At 38.0% G+C, this 24,559-nt stretch overlaps 1 protein-coding gene and 1 long non-coding RNA gene across 4 annotated transcripts in view; both read left to right on the forward strand.

The window, feature by feature from the left end:
• Window positions 1–13,447, forward strand: part of kctd1 (potassium channel tetramerization domain containing 1) — a 210,222-nt gene extending 196,775 nt beyond the window's left edge. For all 3 annotated transcript variants that reach the window (XM_051929321.1, XM_051929322.1, XM_051929320.1), the window contains exons 3-5: window positions 3,995–4,139; window positions 4,299–4,604; window positions 12,949–13,447. In XM_051929321.1, the coding sequence (XP_051785281.1) occupies window positions 3,995–4,139; window positions 4,299–4,604; window positions 12,949–13,107 (610 nt within the window). In that variant the 3' untranslated portion in view covers window positions 13,108–13,447. The remainder of the gene's footprint in view (window positions 1–3,994; window positions 4,140–4,298; window positions 4,605–12,948) is intronic.
• LOC127528456 (uncharacterized) overlaps window positions 1–24,559 on the forward strand; it is a 272,579-nt gene that overhangs the window by 244,612 nt on the left and 3,408 nt on the right. The window lies entirely within an intron of this gene.

The following is a 24,559-nucleotide window of genomic DNA, read 5'->3' on the forward strand; positions in this document are numbered from 1 at the left end:
GTGCCCAGATGTCTTTTTCTGACTAGTATTCATGATTTTGCATTATGGACACACTGGAACAAATTAATGTCTTTCTTAGGTAGATCAGTTAGGATATATTACAGTAATTTAGCCAAATTTCTCAGGATCTTGCAAAATTATAAGAGATATAACTTTGGCAATGTTCCGTAAATGGAAAAATACAGTTTTAGGTTATATGGTTATGGTTAATATGCAATTTAAATTTTAGGTCAGAGTCCAAGATTACACCTAGATTCTTTACTTCTGCCTTTTAATTATAAGGAATCAGGTTTATTTCTAATACCCTCATTGCTTCCATTTTTACTGATGACTAACATATCAGTTTTTTTTATCTTTATTTAGCTTTAGGAAGTTACCACTCATTAATTCAGAAATCTGTCTTTTTAAGGTGATCTGAAGAAAGCATATCCCTGATTTTTACCTTTCCTACTGTGTCAGGCCTGCTTCTAGTGCATGTGCTCACAAGTCTGAGAGAGACACAAATAAGAACTTGATTGCATTTTGTACACATGACAATAACCTTGAACTTGTGCATACATGTGAGTGAATTAAAATTAGTCGTTGCAGCTTGTTTATAGTCGGAACAAGCAGATGAACATTAAAATCCATTCTTGACTCAGAGTGACTGAATAAAATATTGATATTCCAGGTTAGACACATGCAGCATTTACATTTTACAGCTTAGAAAGCTTAGACTTGAATCACATTATAGTTAGTCAAATTATGCAACCTTCTAATGTCCAGTCTACAGTTCCTCTTTGAGGATTGGAGTTGGAAAAATATTAGCAGTATTGGTTTGTTTTAATGCATTAGTCTTATAGACATAGCCAAAATATTTACACCCATTTGTTTTATTCAATTGATGCACCATAAAAGGCAGTGAAAACAACTTTGTGCTTGAACCTACAAAGACATTGCAAAATGGCCTGGACAAAAGTATCAGAACTCTTTATAAGTTTCAGGAAAACATTATGTTGCAATGATTCTTCAATTAGGCCAATCTCTTTTAATTGCTGTTACCTGTGCCTTTGATCTTACAATCATTTAACTCAGCTGTTTTGTGCCGCTGTGTTTATCACACTATACATAAAAAGGTGAAGAAAAAGCGGAAAGTTAGCTGAAGAGGTAAGAAAGAAGCTCAGGTTGCAAGTTGTACCATCCATTGCTATCTAAATGAAAATTTGCTGTATGGTAGAAGACCAAGAAAGACACCACTTCTAAGAGAGAAATACAAAAAAGCCTGGCTGAAGTTTGCAAAAATTCTGCATTCCTTCTGGAAGAATGTCTTTTGGACAGACAAAATAAAATTTGACCTTTCTGGTAAATTATACTAACTCTTTACGTTCACAAAAAAACTAAATGAAACTTTCATAAAAAAGAACATCATCTACACATTGAAATGTGGAGGAGGCTCAGAGATATGTTGGGGTTGTTTTGCTGCCTCTGGCACTGGATGCTTTGAATCTGTGCAGGGAGCAGTGAAATCAGAAGACTACCTGGGCATTTTGGAGTGAAACATACAGTCCCATGTCAGAAAGCTGCGTCTCCGTAGTAGATTATGGGTCCTCTAATAGTATAATATCCTATAAACATATCAAAAAAGGCACCCAAAAATGGATGAGAAGAAAACATTGGATTGTTCTGAAGTGGCCTCCTGTGAGTTCTGATTTGATTCTAAGTGAACGTCTGTGGAGAAAGCTGAAACTTACAGGTAGACACCTATCAAACTTGAGAGAAATGGGACAATTTGCTCAAGAATAGTAGATCAAGCTACCAGTCAAAAAGTGTAGAAATCTCTCATTGAAGTATAGAACGTGTTTGATGGCAGTTAATGTCTAAAAAGGTTATCTACTATGAGATGCATGTATTTGGTTAAGGGTACCAATATTTTTGTCTATGCCATTTTCATTTGTTTTATTTTAAAGAATGTTTTGTGTCATAAATCAAAAGCAAGGTGTCTCTTCTATTAAATGTGAAATAAAGAGTGACAGGTACCAAATAAGTTTGTCAGTTTCAGTTTAGTTCAAAGACATTTTTTTAAAAAGTGGAAGGGTATCACTATTTTAGGCCACATTTTGTTTGTTTTATTGCAGACTTTGTGTAATATAACGCCTCAGTTTTATTAAGGGTATTTAATGTTTCAGTGACACTCCACATTTCTGTCGTATGACTTTTAACTTGCAATGCTATCTTTTTTGCTCTTTTATGAATGTCTGTAGAGTTTTTGTCTAGTTTTAAATATATTCTTAAGACATATGATACAAAGGTTAAAAGAGGAAAATCAAGGACAATAAAACAAAGTTCTGAATAAGTGTACTAAATGATTTTTTAGGTTAAATTATAAAACAAATTTTGGGGAGCAGTACGAAGAAAATAATGTAGTACCATGGGTGTTTTCAGGCTTGTTTGAAGATGTATTAACTGTCAATTCAGTTAATTTTGTTTAATACCCCCTACCAATTTGTAAAGAAGCAGTTGCAATTTAGTACATATTTTTACTTTGTCATAGGTACAAATAAACAGATTCCTGATGCTACTGCAATTGCATGTCGCTTTTTTGGAGATCTTTGCCGCTATTCATGAAGTCTTGTTCTGCATCTTATTTATTGTCATAGCAAAACAGTGTCATAGGGCCTGCAACTGTATGTGTATATATATAATATAAATATATATATATATATATATATATATATATATATATATATATATATATATATATATATATATAAACGATATATCCTTGTTCAGGGTATAATCCCACATTATACCCGCCCCCTTTTTACCTTTTGCCTTGTTAATAGTATAATCCCACCCCATAACCCCCCCAAAAAATGGATCAAATCACACTCCCTTCACCAAAGCAGCAGAAATGATTACAAAAAGGAAACAAAATCAAACAGTGATACATAGGTTGAAACAAACACCATTAGAAACTGAATAAAAAAAATATTGCATGGCTTTGTCACACCATACAGTGTTTGGGGTGGGTTTATACCGTGGAGGAGTCTCATGCTCACAACCCAGCAATGTAGCACAAACCCCAATCTAAAGTACTAAATGTGTAATGTATCTCTGTGTCTAGTGGTAAAAAAATTGTTTCAAGGACTAACATGAGAAATAATATTAAAAGTAAAGATTTGTATGAGTACGTAATTATATGTACATAGTTACACATTTTTTCCTTGTTGCTTCAGAGTGATATAAAGTGTTTGTGTGTATATGTATTTTTTTTTTTCTAAAAAATAAATATAACTGCAACTGCAATACTTGTTTTAAGAGGTTGTTTATGTACAAGAGACGAAATGTTTCCAAACAGGAACACAATGCTTGCAAACAGGGGGACACCTTGTGCCAAACAGTATAACTTTGCAATGTAATGGGATATGACATGTAAATTTGGCACAGTGATAGCTGACAGATTGGGGCGCAAAAGAAAATTGATTCAATTCAAAATTGATTCATAAAATGTCTTGTTATATATTGTAAAATCCATTTTTTTGCACAGAAATCCCTAAAGCGCTGATTTTTCTGTTTTATTTAGATGGTATTGGTATACATTTTTTTAATCATATAAATTGTTTTAAAAATCTGGAGGTTTGTACTTGCCACTCTTCAACCATTTGTAGCTCCTTTATTAAATAAGTGGAATAATAGACATTTAGCTTTGGGTGTGTAATTTAGGCTCAATATTGCCACAAACCTATTAGGGCATAACAGGTTATCAGATAGGACTGAAATGTGTCTGTTGTATACCCAAAAGGGAAAAACAAACCTTACAGAGCAGTGACTTATCCCCGTTCTGAAGCATTTATGTGTGTTAACTGTCTAGGTGCATGTGAGTTTTTGCAAACTAAAGCTGCTGAAATATTTGTATTTAAGTAAAACATATGCATTTGTAAGACAAAGTTAAAATAATAGTTGCAGTCTGTAATAGCACGTGGCTCTTTTTCTTCTTTTTTTCCCCCTCACTAAGAATTGGACGGCTGTTTGACGGTACGGAGCCCATCGTCTTAGACAGTCTCAAGCAACACTATTTTATCGACAGAGACGGACACATGTTCAGATATATCTTAAATTTCCTCAGGACGTCCAAATTGCTGATTCCTGATGACTTTAAAGTAAGTATCAAATGTGTTTCACCCCCTAACCCCATTGTTCGAATTCCTAAGCAGTGAAGGGCAGCGAGTAACAGAGTATAGAGTTACAGAGAAGAACTGATTTAAATTAAATTCAAAATTGAATGTTTATGCTTGGCACTGCTTCTTTTGAATTATCAGGACTATAGTCTTCTGTATGAAGAGGCTCGCTATTTCCAGCTACAGCCCATGCTGGTGGAAATGGAACGCTGGAAGCAGGACAAGGAACTTAGCCGCTTTTCACGTCCATGCGAGTGCCTGGTGGTACGTGTTGCACCCGACCTTGGTGAGAGGATCACACTTAGTGGAGACAAGTCGCTTATTGAGGAGGTATTCCCAGAGATTGGTGACGTCATGTGCAATTCGGTCAATGCCGGGTGGAATCACGACTCTACACATGTTATTCGCTTCCCTCTAAATGGCTACTGCCATCTCAACTCTGTGCAGGTGAGATTTGATTGCCTTAAATTTTTACTACTCTTTCTTTCTTTGATAAATGTGCTTTATTGTGTTCATTTTTAACTGTTGTCTTGTTCACAAATGAACTTAAATATCACAGTTTGGTTATATTTCATTCATGCATGCATTTTGGGGAACAAATACCAATCTACTGTATAGAGTAGGGCTGAGCAACCTTGGTCCTGAAAAACCATAGTGGTTTCAAGTTTCTTTTCTTTTTTCTTCAGCTAGTCCCTTAACCCCCTTTTTCATTATAACAGTCCAGCTGTGGTGTTAATCCTGTATTAAGAAAACATTGCATAGTAAATTGTCACAAAAACATCCATATGAATTGAGGACAGCATATGAGATTTACTGAAACTGACTTTTTACCTTGTCCTAACACTCTTCATCTGCTTAATACAGTTGTATTACAGCCTTGTTATGTGGTGAACCAAAAACCTTGGTTGCAGTCATGACCTGACCACAATTAAAACTTGTAGTGCAAATTATAAATGCATTCTTTCATCTTCATCCATCATTCTGAATTTTTTTTTATTAAATACTACTATCAATATGAACTATAATATATATTTCCTGATTTCTACATGATGACAAAAATGTATAAAATAACAGAACTCCCATTAATTTAAGTACCTTCAATTATGAAAATATTGCTGAAATGAATTAATTTTCTGTAGTGCTCAAACATAATGACCATTTCTTCAGTTAATGTTGAACACTTTTAAATCACCAAGCAATTCAGACATAATCTATAAAGAAGGTATATAGCATAAGGAGAATTTTTATTCTTTATAACACATCATGTAATGAAACACTGTGTATTCTTATTGAATCTTTTGATAATTTTTGTTACTAAGGTTGCTGAGTTGAGGAATGGAAAGTTTTGCACTGTGAACTATTAATCTTTTACATTACATGGCATTAGAATGTCTTGGTTTTTTGTAAAGTGACTGTGCATAAACAGTTTAGATGTGTTTGCTACTGCTACAGTTTTACCATTTGAAAGACAAATAGTCTTCTCAAGTCTTGTTCTTGTGCTGATTTCCTGCTGCTTTATAATTTCATTACTATAATTCATTTTGTCATCTAATTTCAGTTTTTGTAAATAGTCATTACTGATAATATCTTAACAGGTTATTTAAACTTTTAAACCTGGGTTGTTCATTTAATTGTGCAAACCCTTTCAGGCACATCAGGGTTTTTCGGTTTCATATGCTTTCTGTCTCGATGGTACAGGCCATGTTTGTTGCTAAAGGCAGTCCTGTGCTCCATAAATATGTACTCTTCCGTTCTGCACCAGGATTTTAACCACACAATAAATCTTTTGATCCTTGTTGTCTTACCTGGACTGGACTGTCACACAGATTTTCACCTGCCTCTTATAATTTTTTTTTTGTTTTGTTTATTTCTCCCACAGTTTTGGTAGTTAAGTTGTATTAGTGTCAATTTGTGGTAAGATGGACAGTTACAACTTTATGCATGTATTGTATGTCTAAAGAGGGAAGTCTCATACTGTACCTATACCCTGTGTCTCATATTATACCTATACCCTGTGTGTCGGTCCTTTACAATCAGAGACTCTCCTCTTTCTAATCTTCTAAGACACTTGAGTCTGGCCTACCACCACAAACATATGAGTTTGAGTTTTCCTAAACCTTTGAAAGTTACAACAGTGGGACACTGATAACTCAGGGGATGTCATTGTGCAAAGTAGGGCTGTCACTTCAGCCCATGGTTAAGATAAAATTTGCGGTGTCTAGATGTATAAAGCTAACAGAGACGTGAGCACGTAGACTCAAGGCTGTCATGGCCGCCAAAGGAACTGTACATCTACCAAATGCTGATTTAAAGGAGTGAACACATATGCAGTTATGTTTCATATTGGTAATAAATTTAGAGCATTTTACAGAAATCTTTCATTTTGAAGTTTTCATTGTAACATTAACACTAGAATCCCTGAAGCCTACAAAAAAAACTTGTAATCCTGGGCCACCTTAAATTTCTTTACACCTCTCCATTAGTGTCTTTTGTTTTGTAAAAGTCTCGATCAGCACAAGCAGCCTGCTATCCCATCCCCCCATCGCCACAGCTCAAGTCAGACAAAAAGTTCTCCCAGCTCAAGTCTGTTTATCTGAGTGTGGGGTGCCTGGAGTTGTATAGGGCAAATGGTATATCGTTATTTGGAACACATGCATTTCATGTGTGTTCTATGTCTACAATAATCTGGGTAAATGTAGGGATGACAGGAAATGCGAAGCAAGAAATGTTGAACACATACCTAAAACAGAAACATTTTTCATGTTATAGTACTAAAGACAAAATTTTAACATGAAGTGTATAATGTGTGAAGACTGAAGTCCAAATATCAAATAAACACTTTCACAAAAGGTACAAGTACAACAGAACAAGTACGCTTTTATTCAAGAATATAACTGAAGAAATTAAATCGGGTTAGGGTGCAACTCTGACATGATCACTTGGGTGGTGCAGCGATAAGAATTGCTGACTCATAATCAAGAGGTTGCGGGTTCGATTCTGGGTGCTTCTGAGATTTACCATTTTGAGTAGTGAGCTGCTTTTATTGTTACTATTATAGAATAAAAACATACATTTTATTTGAGTCTGTAACAGACGGTGTAAATTTATGGTACTTGTAAAGGTTACCGTTTTTTTTTGGTTTTTTTTTAATTCTCTCAGTCACGTTCACACTCCCTCCGATCTGACACTGCTGTTTTCAAATAAAGACGCACTATAACAGAGGCAAACTCAGATGAGGGTTCTACATCGGAGAAAGAGAAAAGAAGCCCGCCCTGCAATAAACTTCCACTCACATATAAGAACAACGCAGCTGCACCAGGCATAAAGGCAAAAGATAGCACACACAAGCCTTGCTGGAATACCATCTCTTTCCAAAAAACGGTATCCTTGTTTTATCAGAGTGATAACCCAAAAAATCTTGGGAAGAGATTTTGGACCCCTATTTTCATGATATCTAAAACTACCCAGATAACATTTCATAGTCCACATTGAATGGGATCCTTGACAGAGTGGCATAAGGTCATAAGAGAGCAAGAGTGAAAAGTAAAAGAGGAACTAATGAGAAGATTCTGTGCCTGGGTTGGCATTTGTTGAAGTTTGCCTGACAACATTCCCTTCCTTGCCCACCAGACTACAGGATGGCACTGCTTGTTTACATTTCCAGATTAACCTATTGCAAGACCATTAAGACATTTACCCATTTCATGACACAACCAGTAAACACTTAATAAATCAAGTTTACAAAAGTAGAGTTTGTTGTGCGTTATACTATTGTCTCTTTACTCAAACCCAATTTTATGTATTTAAATTAACTGGATATAGTTTTATGTGCCTGGTCACTCTGAAGCCATAATTCAGGCCTGCAATCTTAATTTGTTTGTTTTTAGAAGTGCTCATTGAGGGAGTTGTATAAATTTAATAATTACTGGTTTGACTTTTAAAAGTATTCTTTAGTGCAAGAGGATGTTCACATATTCCGATCACCTATTATAGACAGCTGCAATAGTGAAACATTATTAGCTCCTGCTTTATCTGTAGTGATTTTGATTCAACAACTCGGTAATCTTTATATTTCCTAAACCTCATTTATCTGTTCAGTTATTTGGATTTCTTCTCTCTTCAGCTCATCATCTTTCTCAGCCCAATTACCTCTTTAATGTGTGCTCCCATAACACAGCATGTTGCAAACTGCCTTTAATTCTTCCACTCAAAATGCCAATATTTAACTTAAAAACATGGCAATAAGCTTGCAATGAGAACAAGTCCCTGCACTTTGTGCAAACTCCTGCTACCTACTGAATGGTTTATTTAGGTTCTTGGATTGCTGCTATTAGGGTTGCTAGCAGGCTTGGCAGAGCTTCAAAAAATGCTGAAATTTAACATGTGAAAGGAAATGCTTTGAAAAGGTCTTTCTAGGTAAAGCTGAGGAAGGATCATTTTCATTGCTACTGTTAGCCTTGCACATACTAAAACAGAAGTAATTGAAGATGACATCAAGTAACTGTCAATGATGTTCATCCCTTTTTATTTAACTTTGTAGCTAATGGAACAATCACAGATATTGTCTTTTGAAGTTGGCACCCTGCCCGGGATTGGTTCCTGCCTTGTGCCCTGTGTTGGCTGGGATTGGCTCGAGCAGAACCCCATGACCCTGTGTTCGGATTCAGCAGGTTGGATAATGGATGGATGGATGGATGTTAACCTTTTTAGAGCTTATGTTTCTTTCAAAACGTGAGGTTTCAGCCACCACAGCAAACAATCTTGAGATGCAACAGCTACCTTTTTCTTTGCTTTTATTGTGTCACTCGATTGTAATCCAGGATTAACCTGATCATATTCTTTTTACAACCATTTCATTACCCAAGGTTGCCATTCTGTTCAGGCTTCTAAATCAAGTTAGCCGTTTATGCTTTTCAATATAAGAAGCAAGAGTTTGATCAGTTTAGTCAATGTAAACTGACAGTTTTCCAATGCATGTTTATTATAGCGATGCAAAACATATTAACCTTTATGACAGGCTAAATGATTATGCATACACACATAATGTAGACATGTTCACATAGCTTTTCTGACTATTACATTTCACTTTTAGTGTGCGTAGTGTGAAGAGTTTTGCTTTAAGCCAAGGCAGGAAAGATGGCATGCATGTGCAGGTGCAGTAAGGGCCCAGTTGTCAGTGCTCCACAAATAAAAAATGTAATTAAGTCAATAATAAACTACAGTGAATTTTTATGAGGATTTTCAGTTTTTTAATTCAGTTTGTTAAAGAGGTCCCTGTTTACATTATGTGTGCATTTGTGTTATGTAGCTCCTCTTCTCTCCCATTCCATTGGGAAGCTAACTATTTGTATTGCACACAAAAATGCAAGGGGCTTTGCTGACAGACATAGGGCTGTAAATCTATATTTAATTTATTTTTCTCTTTTCAATATGTTATTGTAGATTAATTAGCTCCTCAGATGAGCAAAACATTATCGCTGTAGAATGCCATGTTTGGAAAATTTAGGTTTGGCTGTAGCTAAAAGATTTTATACATACCCTACTTTAAATTAAACAGCATTTTTTGCGCTTCATTCACACGTGTGGGTGGTTTTCTGTGTATGTAAGCACTTGTCACAGACTGGTCAAGTCCTTCCCAGGTGTGCTCTGATTAGTAAAAAGTTTACAAAGAAAGAAAAACAGATGACTTTTGCATTGTGAGTGGCGCTTTCTGAGGGCCTAAGACTTGCTGTAAATCAGGGGTCCTCAATCACAGTCCTGGAGGGCCGCAGTGGCTGCAGGTTTTTGTTCTAACCCGGTTGCTTAATTATAAAGCAATTCTTGCCAATAATTTAATTTCATGGCTTGTTAGTGCTTTAACTCTGTTATGTCAGGTAATTCTCATATCCTAGATTTTCTTCCCCATTCTAAGGATATCATCCAACTGATTTGAAGGCTAAAATGGATGAGTAATTCTTAGTCCTTCACTTTTTTCTCTTCACTTTCCTTCCAAGTATTTAATTAAACCCAACAGTGCATGATAAATACACACACAGGTGTAAGTGGTACCAAGCTAAATGGAGAAACGCTGGTCTCTATTGTCATTTCCATGTTATTGCTAATTAGGAGCAATTAAAAAACAAGAATACAGCTGTTTAAGACTTAAATAAGCAATAAGGGTTCAAACTCTTAATGAGAGAGACAACTAAAGTGAAGCAGAAGAGTTACTTGAGCAATAAGATGTTCTTCTTAAGCAACTGGGTTGGAGCAAAAAACCTGTGGCCCTCCAGGACCATGATTGAGGACCCCTGCTGTAAATGCTAGTAATTGCAATACAGCATGTGAAATGCTGGAAGTGCCCTAATTTCACATCAAGACATAACAACCATAAATCACATAATAAAGATTCATCAGTCTGTCAAGGTCTCCAAACATCTGCTCAATTACAACCTAATAAACAAGTACACAGCTCTGTGGCTCTTTCTCTGCGGCTTCCTTCAAAAGTATCTGCAGTGTTCTGAAGCGGAGTATTTGTAAGATCACAAGTTCGACAAACAACAAGACGCCATCAGACTCGTTTGGCTGGAGACCATTTCTACACTTTGTCTAGAATATCGTAATACAGTTTCCATTTTTTGATCACTGAGCAAACAGTCCTCAGAAAAACCCAGAAATCACTTGAGGCTGCATGCATTTTATCATTCTGTCTCTAGCTTTCTTAGAATAGTCTGCAGTCATTCTATGCCCACTTGTCTTTCAGATTCACTGCATAACCAATGATTCACACTGGTAGTTTTATCCCATAAATCTGATGTTGACTTTAGTTGTGCACAGGCAGAAGCCACACAATTACATCCTTTTTTGGGCAGCTTATGTCATGAACGTCTAGAGCAAATAGTGGAACAGGGTTTTAAAGGAATACTCCATCCAGAAATGATATTTTTTGTATGTTAGTTAACCCATGTATTTTGAGTTTTATTTCATGTTTTCATGGAGAACAGACATAACGACATCTCTGATAGAATAGGGACCAATGCTGACCAAAAGCAAACGATATAGAAATGTCCATTAAAAAAAAATCTCATGTCACTTGGATCACATAAACCTCCTGTCAGGTCATCCAATTATATGCTCACACTTTGCAGAATGCATGTGTTTTTTTTGCTGAAAAATTGCTACATAAATAACTGTGGAAAATGAAAGTAGTCCACAAACAGGATTCCCTTTCACATGTTATGCTTTTAAAAAAAAGATGGAACTTTCGGTCAATGAATGAGGAAGAGTGGTGGGCCTTAAATTGAAAAGTGTGACCCCCATGTGAAGGGGCCAAATGTTCTACAGTGGCTCAGGCAGCTAATGGAGAATGTGTGACATTATTACTGCCATACACAATTCGTATCCGGCTTACTTGAACAACCAGGAGAAATCTACCTAGAAGTTCAGGCCAAAATGATCAGCGAATAGACTTACCCTGAAAGACATGAAGCTGTTATTGCTGCCGAAGGTGCCTCCACCAAATATTTAAGTGTGATGATAGAATGCTTATGCAGACAGCAGCAGGTGGCTTTTTATTTTTTTTTTAACATGAAATAATGTTGCATTTAAAAATCCTTTTTAGTTTCAGTGTTTTCAAATAAACATCCGAGATACCCACATTTCAGTGTAGAATTCATTACTTGAAAAAATTAGAGAATTGGTCAAGAGACTGTACATAAGCTGGCTAAGTTGTTGATGGTGGTTGACTATCATCCACTTGATGGGGGCAATGGGTTATTGTTTTTCTTTTTTGTTTTATTAATTCCTTCTTTCAGCTTTGGTTTGACAGTTTTTTATAAGATGCTATTAAATGTCCTACCTGCTGGTGATGGGAAATTCATCCACAGTTCGTTCTTTATGAGCTGCTCTTCTTTTCTGTCACGATTGTCCTTCTTCTGGTTTGTGAACCGAATCATTTCATTACCCACAAACGAGTCACATGAGTCTCTTGTGATTCTGCCCCATAACGTCTTATTTTAATTATGTATCTTAAATTTGTTGTTGCAAAAGAAACAGGAAAATGTCATATGAATTAGCATGTTAAATATATAATTAATTAATATAAAAAATGTATGCATTATTAAATTATATACTTGTGATGCGATCAGAGGGGTTGTTCTGGACTTTAGGTATGCATTAGTGTCTAATTCTATAAATGAATCCAACAAATCTAGGGGGTATGAAAGAATCGTTTCATTGAGTGACTTCATCACAACCACCTTCTATCTCTTTTAACTAAAGAGCCCGTGCCGTGTTTTTACATCCTCCCATTAAGACGTCACTTTTTGTTTCATGTAATATTTTTGGAGCTGAACTCCATGCTAAATCACTTTTTGCGATCAGTATTAACACAAGAGTATTTGTTCTTTTCTTTAAAATATGGGGAGAGGTATGGTAATTGACCTTCTCAGGGTCATGCAGATATCCGAAAAAGGTGTTTAATGTTCTTTTACTTTGGGGGTCGGGGCACATTACACCAAGTACAGAGATGCCATTCTGCTTTCTAAGCCCTGGTTTGGCAGAAAATATTCCATGTGATTTGTCAAATTGCTTTTCAGTAGCACAACCTCAGTTGGCATTTTTCTACCAATTTGTTTTTAGCATGAGTTCAGTCCAAGTGTTACATTCTTCCTTACAATGCTCTCTAGATGTCAAGTTTGAAACTAAAATATTTCATATGTTAAATATTGTGCAAATGTTAGAGCAAAACTAATATTGGCAATGAAGTATGCACTGAAGAATGTAATATTGGTTGTGTTTGTCTCGTCTCTTGCAGGTCCTAGAGCGATTGCAGCAGCGCGGCTTTGACATCGTTGGCTCTTGCGGTGGTGGTGTGGATTCCTCTCAATTCAGTGAATACGTTTTGCGGCGAGAAATCAGGAGGGCACAGCGAGGGCCCTCAGTCATCCGGATAAAGCAAGAGCCTTTGGATTAAAAAGCTACAAAATAAACACGAAGCTCTCGACTTTTGCAAACTGGACATTATAATAAGCAATTAATACTAAAAAGAACTGCAAATGGGAGTCCTTTCCCTCCTTTTAATTTTCAGTGACTGATTTAAATTGGGAGCTTGGCCAAGAGGCCACCCAGGCATTTTATCAATACAGTATCCGAAGAACTTGTAAAATTCTGAATTTTCTGGAATTTTGTGACAAATGGCCTAACAAAGGTATGCCCTTGAATTATATATAACTGGTCCCATATTTAAGAAAAAAGAAACAAAGTTTGTTTTAAAACTTTCAGACAATATAAATAAAAAATCCCTTCCAAACAAATTGGGCTCTTTGCAGATGTAATTTTTTCAAACTTAATTTTATCAATGACTTTTCCCTTTTGTATGTAGATTATAATCGGCACAGAACTGCTGGTATTAAATTATTGCTTTGAAGACTTCTCCATTCTTAGAAACAAAGGCCTTTTGTAGTCGGTCAGTTTACCATTTCCTTACTATCAGGTTGCTTTTTGGATTGGATTTCTTGCAAAGTTCATGTGCAAGAAATCCAATTTTTAAGTAATATGATAGCATTTTAACTTCTATCACATTCACAAAAGGGATATTTAATTAGTTTTTCATTTATAAATGAATAGTAGTAAGTAATATATATAATAAATAATTTACTGCTTTTTCTTAATAATTGGTAGCTTCGATGTGAAAAGTTCCACAGACCTTTAACAAATAAAAAATGCTAAATGTTAAGAATGTGAGTCACAATGGAATCTGCTAACCTTTGATACGGTGTGCTTCAATTACCAAACACACTTTAACAGCTTTAAAAATGAAATTCCACTATAAATCAACAGTATTGCTACTGTTAAGACTTAATACCAGCTTGGGCCGTGTCTCACGGCAGTTGTAAGTCCTTCCTGTTAGTCCGCAGGCAAAACATTTATTCTTCCACAAGCGGCACATTTCCTGCCATGGCCTTGTCTTCCTCTGTACATTTTTTCTTCACTCCTCACACTGTTCCACTCCATCTGAACTAATGTGGTGCTGAGGTGTCACCCATTGCATGGCTGCACTCGGGTCCTAATCTGGATCCTGAGTTGGTTTGTCGTGTGGTGGGTGCAGAAATTGGATAAATACTTTACTTAGCACACCAAAACTAATGGGACTTGTGCAATGGCAACCTTGTACTGTTCAAGAAGTTTCATTCACCGCCTTGTGCTAAGCAGTCTTAGATATGGTTGGTATCCATTGTGACAAGACCTCTGTGCCAGGAAGCATATTTAGAGAAGACTGAATTACTTTGCACTGTGCTTAGATGATAAGTTAAAAATCAAATGACCCAAGAACATTACAGCTCTACTTTAAACAAGTCATCATTGAAAATATTACCACTTTATTAACCAATATGTGCAGTTACGGTGCTCAATCCAGGAGAGCTTAGCGGAACTACTGGAGCGAGATTTTGCCACTCCAAGGGTATAAACAGTGCGTATGCCCAAACATATTGTTTGCCCCCATTTCTACGCTCACATCGAGATGTATAAACTGAACTGAACTTAGCATAACACTACGCACATTTTCAAGGCAGCCTCAGACCATACATACGCAAGGTTCTGCTAGATTTTGTAAACTGGTGGCACCCAGCATCAAAGCAGTGCTACTGTTTCTGTTTGGTTTCCCTTTTGTTTTTTAGATTCATATTCTTGATGCAGTCTATCAAATACACCAAAGTTAATTGCATGTCATTTACAAATTTATTGCACTTGAAGTAATCAACCTGTAACAATATAATGGTGCATGGACTGGCCAAACTATTCCAACTACCATGACTGCTTTAGCATTGTTAGAAGACATTGCAAATGGAAAAATTAGAAGAGAGCACTTAATACTGATAATACTGATTTCTTGCCCAGTGATGATGACTGGCTTCTAAGTCGATTTCGATTTCCAAGAGCTATCCTCTTGGAGCCATGTGCTGAACTGGTGCCGGCTTTACAAAGACAGATTTTTGAGGAATTGTGCTGTACCTGCTCCTTTGCAAGTTTTGTCCACTCTGTTTTTTAGCCACAGGAGCTTTTCAACTTGAACTGCCTGACCAATCCGGTATTTCTCTATCGTCAATTAGTCGTGCCATGCCAGCTGCACAGGATGGTATTATCCGCTTGTCACACAGATGTACACGATTTCCTTACACTGTCAGTGAACAGGCAAACGTCAAAGTACAGCAGCGTCTGGTTTTCCAGATGTAATCGGAGCAGTTGACTGCACATACATTGCTATAAAGGTGCCTTCAGAGGATGAATTTGCTTTTGTAAATAGAAAGCATTTCCCCAACATTAATGTGCAAATCATCTGTGATGTGAAAATGCATCTCATTATTGTTATGGCGAGAATGCCTGGCTTAACTCATGATTCATTCATTCATTCTGAGAAATAGTAGTGTTGGGAACAAACTTGAAAATGGCTGTGTGTGTGATGGCTGGCTTCACGGTAAGCTAAGAAATTTAATATTACTCCTTTGGTCAAAACCATAAGTTATCTGTATTATGTAAACATACATCATGATTACTTAGGTGACAGCAGATACCTGCTGAAAACGTGGCTTCACACCCTGCTGAGCAAGAGCAACGTTATAATGACCCCCACTGTTGGACTCGGGCCTGGATAAGACTGGTGGAGTGCTGCTCTGTAGTCCACAGAAACTGTGTTGCACTGTGCAAGCTTGTAGCGTGCTGCCTAATGTGCCACACAATCGTGGCCTCCCTGTACCTGAAGAGATGCAGTAGGGTAAACCTGACCCATTAAGTGATCAGCCAAATCGGACTGCGTTACAACTTCATTTGAATGTAATTAGCAGAATGTAAAAACAGATAATCAGTTGCAGCTTTTATTTTTTTTAACTAATTTAATTTATGGTCAGTATCACATAGTACAGTATTTGTATTCCTTAGTTCATTGGCCACATCTCTTACACCATCCACTGTTGCATTTTGTGACTCCAGAACAGCCTCGGTCATCACCTGGCGGTTTCCGAGGCAGGGATGTGTGTGCAGCCAACACCCGAAGATGTGCTCAAAACAGCAGCACCATCACCACCTGGGGCCACCATTTGTAATATTGTCTGAAACAGAGTAAACGGTAATACTGCATCTGCTGCCTACTTGTTTGTCTTATTAAACTTGCAAATTATTTACGTGTGTATAAATAATGGTAGCGAAAAAAATAAATAAAACTCCCCATCACCGGCTGGTAAAATGCCAGTTATAACTGTCGCCAATAATTGCACCAGCTCACTGCTCAAGTGGTGTAAACCCCAGAATTCCAATGCCTCCTCCAGTGGTGCTGGCACTCAGATGGTGGGTCTGCGACTCACCTTTTCATGTTGACTGTGATATCTGACCACTTCTTTTTTTTATTTTGGGCATTGTGTGACTTTCTGAACTTGAACTTTTGAGTGCCTCCACCATGCTGTGCCACTCCCAGCAATTTCGTTTTGTTGCTTATGCCACTGCTTAAGCCACCTAACAGTATGTTTTTCCTTCCTCCATTTCATATTCACTGAAATTCTTCTTTTTCATACATGCTTTTGCCATTGTCTTATTAACAAAATACTGAACGAAAGGGGCTAGTTATATTGATTTGCATATTCAAGTAGGCAAAATTCTGGGAGGAGTCGAGATTGGGCCATAGGACCGTGTATGTATGTTAAAATTCACATTGATTTAGATTTATAGAGGGAAAGTGTGTAGAACTTTGCTTATGGTCAGTTTTATGCATCTGAATTTTGTTTGTGTGTGCACACATTTCTAGTTTTGTCCATACGCCATGTTTTAGTGTGAATTCTACGCAAGGTGTTATACACAAGACCCCAGGTCATTTCGTGCTTGGTGCCTGTGGACACACCTGTACTTCCGGTGGCTGATGGTACCTTTCCTGCAGATGACCAGACCATAGCCGATCAGTAGATAACCATGAAGCAGGGTAATCTGCTGCACAAATAGTTACGTTTTATTTTCACAGGTATGTTTTCAGTCCATCACAGACTCTGAATTACTGCAGCTGTCATCGTCTCTGGACTTTCTTAAAAGCACCTTTTGTTTGTTTTTTTTTCTTTTTCATATAGATTGAACATAATTTTCCAGATATGACCTCACAAATACGTATGTATTGCTTTGTAATTGAAACACTCTTAACATTTATTTACTGTACATTAAACATAATGTTTTGGGTCCTGCCATCCTGTCAGTGTTCTTAATAGCATCTAGTCTTTCTCTGGGGGTGGACACTGAGGTCACTGAAGAGGAAACCTCCTGGAGCCAAAATAAAAGCTAAGGAGACCAAAGTACAGGTAGTCATCGACTTACGACCTATGCATCTTACGACTATCTGACATACGACCACTACCACCTCTCCCTGCCAAACAACAGCTTCGTATGCTGCGACTCATTCACCTCAATCTCAGTTCATTACCTGCAGCTGTTTCATCTATAACTGTTCAGTTATATTTGTCTTACAATTACAGGAAAATAGGCAATTGATCTCGACACAAAAATGAAGGTGTATGAGGGAGGAAAGAAAGCGAATGCGATCGCATGTGACTTTTCATTATCCAATTATAAAATGGTGTTTGCTGCACACGCTGTACTGCTGTGCTTTTCCTTTGAATCTCCACCTCTGAAGCTTCTGCCTCACAATGTGTCGCTTTGTGTGAATCGCCATGACGGGGTAGCGAAACCACACTGAACTCCTTCATCTGTTACTGTTTATTATTAACAGGCTGAAATGTTAAAACAGAAAACATACGAGTGCTCAAACTCTGCCGGTACAACTCCTCCATAACGATAACGAAACATAACACAGACAAAGAAAGGATTCGTAAAGCTGTTAAAGGTTTAGTACCCATGTGAGCAACAGTAATAATGAAACAAAATATAAAAATAATTTACAAAAAAAAGATAAATCTACACAATGTGCTAAGAAAGATGATAAAGGATGTAAAACAATTTGACTTGAGGGATGTATTATGCAATACTATACATATACTGTATATGGTCTGGTTTGAATACATATAATGGTCTCTCTTATTGTCCAGATCATTTGTGACTGATCTGTCGGAACTGTACATAGTTGTAAGTCTACGACCACCTTTATACATTTTTATTATAAATAATGACATGGACAGCTCAATATGCTTTAAAAAATATCAAAGAAAAGTCTGGAAGAAAAAAAATAAGATGTGAATAGATAAGAACGAATAAATGGCAAACATCCATATTACTAAACGAGAATGGTAAACCGGATATGGATGCAGGGACCTGCCCGTGGACGCAAAAGACATAGTGCGCAAGTGCCACACAAAGACACCATCCCCCCCCCCCCCCCCAACACCAGAGCAAAACGGGAGAGACTACGAACCGTCAGAGTAGGAAACAAAGTAAAACGTCATAAAGAGGTTAAAGAACAGGAACAAACACATGGAGAGCAGGTTACAGAACAAAGCCCCCCTGCCCAGAGTAAAACGAGAAAGGCTACGAACCGTCTGACATGCCGCAAGCAGGATAAAGCGAGGTCAGAAATAAAACACAGAGTAGGAAACAAAGTAAAACTTTATAAAGGGATTAAAGAACGGGGACGAACACATGGAGAGCGGGTTACAGATGATGAAAACTGGAATGCAAGCCTACATCGTGCGTCGGAAGGCGTGGTAAAGTACAAAAGGCAAAGGCGCCTACACAGCATGGTAAGAACCGACATAATACGGAAGGCGCAGGCGTCGCCGCCATATTGTGAGTGGCACTAATGCGTGGTGAAAGCGCAGGAGGAGACATAGTAAAACAAGAGGAGTCAACGCCCCGCCCCAGAGTGAAACGGGACACACTACGGTGTCCACAAAGGTTCATACATCAAACCCGAGATGGTACGGACACGCGTCTGAAACCGCGGAAGCAAAACTGTCTCGGCTCCAAAACTAGACAGCTCAACAACTAACACAGCTTAGACACCGAGCCCGCGTGGACAGATCTAATGAACGTGGACGCCTACAACGCGCGTCTCAAACTGCGTAGGCAAAGCAGGCACGGATTCAACACGACACAGCTCGAGTGACCGAGATACAAACACGCGCCTACAACGTGCGTCTGAAATGCCGCAGACCAGGCAGGCACTGCTCCAAAAACAAAGAGCTTGACTAAACGAGATACGAAGTGAAACGGGAAACACTACAGAGTCTGCAGTGCTCCACAATGCACCGCATAATAGTTCGGAAAGAGCTTCGTAGTAACAGTGGGGAGACCCAGAGTGACACGGGCGAACGCTCCGTATTAAACATACATCATCCTCAGACGTCCAAACTATACAGCATAGGTGAATCATATTACAGTGATGCGTTATTAACAGTACGATAGACATCACAGTATCGCAAACAAATGAAAATTATTACTCGAAAAAGGGAAAATATATTCACCACGGACCAGGTGTCATTGAAACAAAAGCAGAATAAAGCGAGATCAGAAATGAAAGACAGAGTAGAAAGCAAAGTAAAACGTCATAAACAGGTTAAACGAGGGGGCCAAACACATGGACAGCAAGTTACAGATAATGTACACCGGAATTCAAAAGCTTCAAACACAAAAGCTCGACTGACCGAGATACAAACTGTAACGGGAAACACTACGGGGTCCGCAGTGGTCCACAATGCACCGCATAATAGTACGGACGGAGCTCCGTATTAACAGTGGGGGACCCCAGAGTGACACGGGCGAACACTCCGTATTAAACGTGCGTCATCCTCACACGTGGCTGCCCAGCGGGCACGGGTTCAAAACGCCGGGGGTAGGCGAGCAGGGGGCGGAGCCCCCTTGTAATAGATAACAGCAGCATTTATTTCTACAGACCATTTCATACAAAGGAAACCGCTCCAAGTTCTGTGACATTCACAACCAGGGATGAACAAAAGGAGATCACAAAGGGGCCAAATAAAGACAATTCAGCAAGCCTGCTGTTTTTTGGTTCCAGCCTCCTCCTGCATAGATACCACTGCCTCCTGATAAAGTCGCCCATCTTGCCTCCTGGCTCAAACCTCGATGGTACCTCCGAGTCAGAATCACTTTCTAGGACCATGCAGTCCTACCTTTGCTGTAGAGATTCTAAACTATAACTTGCTTTTAATTGCCCCTTGTGTGCCTGTATTTTTAAGCATTTATTTGTCCTAAACCTTCTAGGTCTATCCTCCATGTCCATTTCTTTAAATGGATAACCACATACTCCCCACCATACTCCCTAAGTGAACATGAACATATGAGAGCTGCCCTCCTAAAACCTCACGTGTTTCAGTCCAGGCGACATCTCCCTCTCTCCTAGACAAGTTTCTCAGCACATACAGGTCCTTGGCTTACAGCTCCATAGTAGCCAAATCAGGGTCTCTTGCACCTCGAGTTTGGTTTCTGTTTTCTTCTTGGGTCTCCTGCTCTGTGCCACTCTCATGGTGCCTTTAAAATCCCTGGCACATTTTCCAGCTGGGCACACCTTAATTTCCTAGACTCCCATGTCTACTTCTTTAATATTTTCCACCTATAGACCTCACACCCCAGTGCATATTTATATCTATTACTGCTAAGCATAACGCAATGTTTTTTCCATTAAACTTCATTTGACGCATTTCTAAATTGGGTTTAGCAGGTCTGAAAATAAATTAATGACTGATTGAATTCTGGCAGGTTAAAAATAGTAGTATCCAGGCACTGAACCGTGAGGAATCTTGTATGGAAATTGAAACTTGTAATGAAAAATGTACATTAATGGAAAACTGGAAAAAATGCAGAATGCTTTATGAGTTTACAGAAAATACATTTCAAATGTATTATTAGAGTGCGAGTGAAACAATACTAATGTACTTCAAACCAAAAAAAACAATGTAAACAAAAAGTCTGAACCGTGGATACGTGCAGCCTGCTGACCTTTTGCTTAAGTCCCTATCCTACAGTTTGATACCTTACATGATCTTTTATGCTTTTCAAAATTGTTCCAGTTATCGATTGTCCAAGTCTCCATTTTGAATGCCTTAAGATGTCCATTCTTTTCACAATACTGTTACTTCAGTGTTCTTCTAACCACTACTACCTTCACTTCCACGGGGTGTATGTTTCAGAAGCATTCTAATGGCACAAAACTCCCCCACTAACTAACGGTTTTGTGGCCTATGCAGTTACAAAATGACCGAAAATGGTGATAACTGTACCGTAGTATGGCTCAGTATTAGTCAGTGGTTCTATGTATAAATCACATCAAAACGAGTTAGCTTCTTTCAGAAGTAAAAGTCATTAAATTTCTAGTTGAAAATTAATTGAAACTCAGTTGAAAACAAAACTGATACTTTTTCCATGCTTGTGTGATTCTGGGAATTGCTGTAACTTGAGATTTCACCATAGATTACTCATCCATGGAAATAAAAGTAATTAGTACTATTTATGTTTGTATATTATTATATAAGTATTTAATTTCAAGACAAATACTAACTGTGTGCACTCCTAGATCATAAAACTGGCCTAAAGTTACCAAGGTATGTCTGACCATCTTTGTTGTGTAATAGAGCGACATTTTCTAGTTTACAATGTTTAGGAATTGCTGCGATTCAGTGATTTCCAGAAATCTGCATGGAGACTTTATACATAATCAATAGCTGCTTTAAAAATTCTCTTGAATGAAAGATAATCTAGTCCTGGCACTTTATTTGATTGTAACCATTTCTAATGGCATTTGACCTGAATAATCTTTACATTGTGTAGTATTTACTTAATACAGTCATTCCTTGTTCTCTGTTTCTAATCCATTTCTCAAAACAGATCAGGAAATTAAAAGTCAGATATCAGAAGGTTACTTCCTATTGTTTTAAATGGGGGGAAAATAATAATGGGTTCACAGCCTGTCAGAAAACTACGGACGCGTGTTAGGGCCACAGTGAAGAAGAAAAAAAACTAAATGTCGAGAATAAAGCCGACATGTTGACTTTATTCTCGACATTTCTACTTTATTCTCGCCGTTTATGTCAAGATTAAAGTCGACATTTCCACTTTATTCTCGTAGTTTATTTTATCATTAAAGTAGAATGTCGTAAACTAAACTTCATCTTAAAATAAATATTTAATTTACTAGATTTTCTCAAACCCCGTCATAAGTTATGTAGCACATTAAATGCTTTGTGTTAAGTGTTCCCCGACCGAGTTGCTAATCACTACGCGCTTCTTAAACGGACTTCCTCGTGCACTGAGGAGACGCGAGTGGCGATCACCGTACAGAATCCATTCACTTCATGAAATTCCTGCACTCTGAACATTTACAATGCAAAGATAAGTGCTTGATATCATTTTCATGATGAAATGCATTAAAGCAGGTATTAAACATGCACAGTATTGAGGCGGTAGTGCTGCTCCCTTGCAGTAAGGGGTCCCCAGGTGTATGTTCAGTGTAGAGAACTTTATGGCAGGTGTGACGAGGATCCAAAAAACTGGATGTATGCATGGGTATCACACAGGTTTGTGTGAAATATTACATAAATGTTGGGTTTGTGATCTGGTGGTCGGAGACACGAACACAGAATTCAATGGATGTTCTTCTGAGCGGGCTTTCTTTATTGCATGTGTGCTGTCTGTCTGACGTACCAAAACCCCAGTTCCTAACCTTCCTTTTTCTTTCTCCACATAACCAATCACCACACGATAAACGTCTTTGTGAAATTAAAACTAGTTATAAACTTAGACCACGGAGTGTTCAGAACTTTAAAAAATCTTCGTTATACATTTTTAATTATGCCATCCATTCAGGGTTGCACCCATCCCAGCAAGCATCGTGTGCCAGGCAGGAACAAATCCTGAACAGGACGCCAGCTCATTGCATGGTGAATATGAGCACACACATACCTTAAGGTCAATATAGCATAACAAAACCCCACATCCTACATGACTTTGAAAGGAAACTGAAGCACGCTGAGTAAACCCACCAGGAAAACATGTAAACTCAAGGCAGGGTACACCCGGGACCCCCTTGCTGCCAGGCAGCAGTGCAACCTCCACGCCACCGTTCCCCCACATGATTAAGACATGCTTTAATGCATTCCATCATGAAAATGATATCAAGTATTTATCTTAGCATTGTAAATGTTTAGTGTGCAGGAATATCATGAAATTAATGAATTCTGTGTGGTGATCGCTGCTTGTGCCTCCTCTTAGTGCAGAGGAAATCAGTTTAAGAAGTGTGTAGCGATTAACATGGCGCGGGGAACGCTTAACACAAAGCATTTCATGCGCTACATAATTTATGACGGGGTTTGAGAAAATCTAGTAAATTAAGTATTCATTTTAAGATGAAGTTTAATTTACGATGTTCTACTTTAATGACAAACTACGAGAATAAAGTCAACATGTCGACTTTACTCTCGACATTTAGTTTTTTTTTTCTTAACTGTGTCCGTTTTTTTTTTTTCCACCGTGGCCCTAATAAGCTTCCGTAGAAGACACTTAATGAATTTCCCCAAATTTTGCTCTTAAGCCTAAATACATCAACCACCCTTGATTTTTTAATTAAATATAAACTCCTAATTCATCAGTCCTCTACGAAACTGTTTTTGAGGTCATTAAAGGATACGTTTTGTATTTTTCAAGTTATTTCCTCGCAATCGTTACATATTGTAAAATTTCTAAACTCTTTTGGGAGTCCCTCCAACGGGATGACATGCCGAAGAGTGTCCCAAAGCATGATCGCCGCGTTTGTGGAAGACAGCTTATCCTTTGCCAGGGCAACCGCAGCCTCGCGTCAAAAGCAAATCCGAGCTCATCGTGTCCACGATATAAGCGCCTATCGTTGATGGGTGATGCAGAGAACAGGATTACGTGGCCATGACCCTGCCTGACTACTGTGTCTGATTATAGGAGAGTGGTAGATCCCGCTACAAGAAATAACCGTGCTGTTCCTGTTTCAAGCAGAATAAAGCTGGATTTGCTAAAGTACTGAGACTCAGCCTCGTGTTTTGGGGTGCAAGACAGTGACTCGTGCGTCACAATATATTATTTTGCCTCATTAAACTATGTTTTAGGTTGAAGTGTTTTTTTAATAAATTTTATAAGTTCCTTGTCTATTCTTGCAGCTTACAATGGGGCTAAAGGATACACAAGGCAATATAGTAGATGAATGAAAGGCCTAAAAACTAAGCAAATACATCAATCGTTCAAGCCAAAAATTTTATTGAGTATTGATCTGCGTCTTGAGATGGATTGCAACACATTGTCACATATCATTATAAGAAGAAGAAAAGCACAAGGCAAAGCAGTGTTGTGACATGCAGCCATCTTAAATGGAGACTCTGCAATTTACTCCTACTTTGGTGGCATCCTACAGGGCTGGAATGAGGATTCAACTCGTAAATTCATCCCCAAGCGCTGTTATTGAG

This window comes from Erpetoichthys calabaricus, chromosome 6, assembly GCF_900747795.2.
Source record: "Erpetoichthys calabaricus chromosome 6, fErpCal1.3, whole genome shotgun sequence".
Taxonomy (NCBI): Eukaryota; Metazoa; Chordata; class Cladistia; order Polypteriformes; family Polypteridae; genus Erpetoichthys; species Erpetoichthys calabaricus.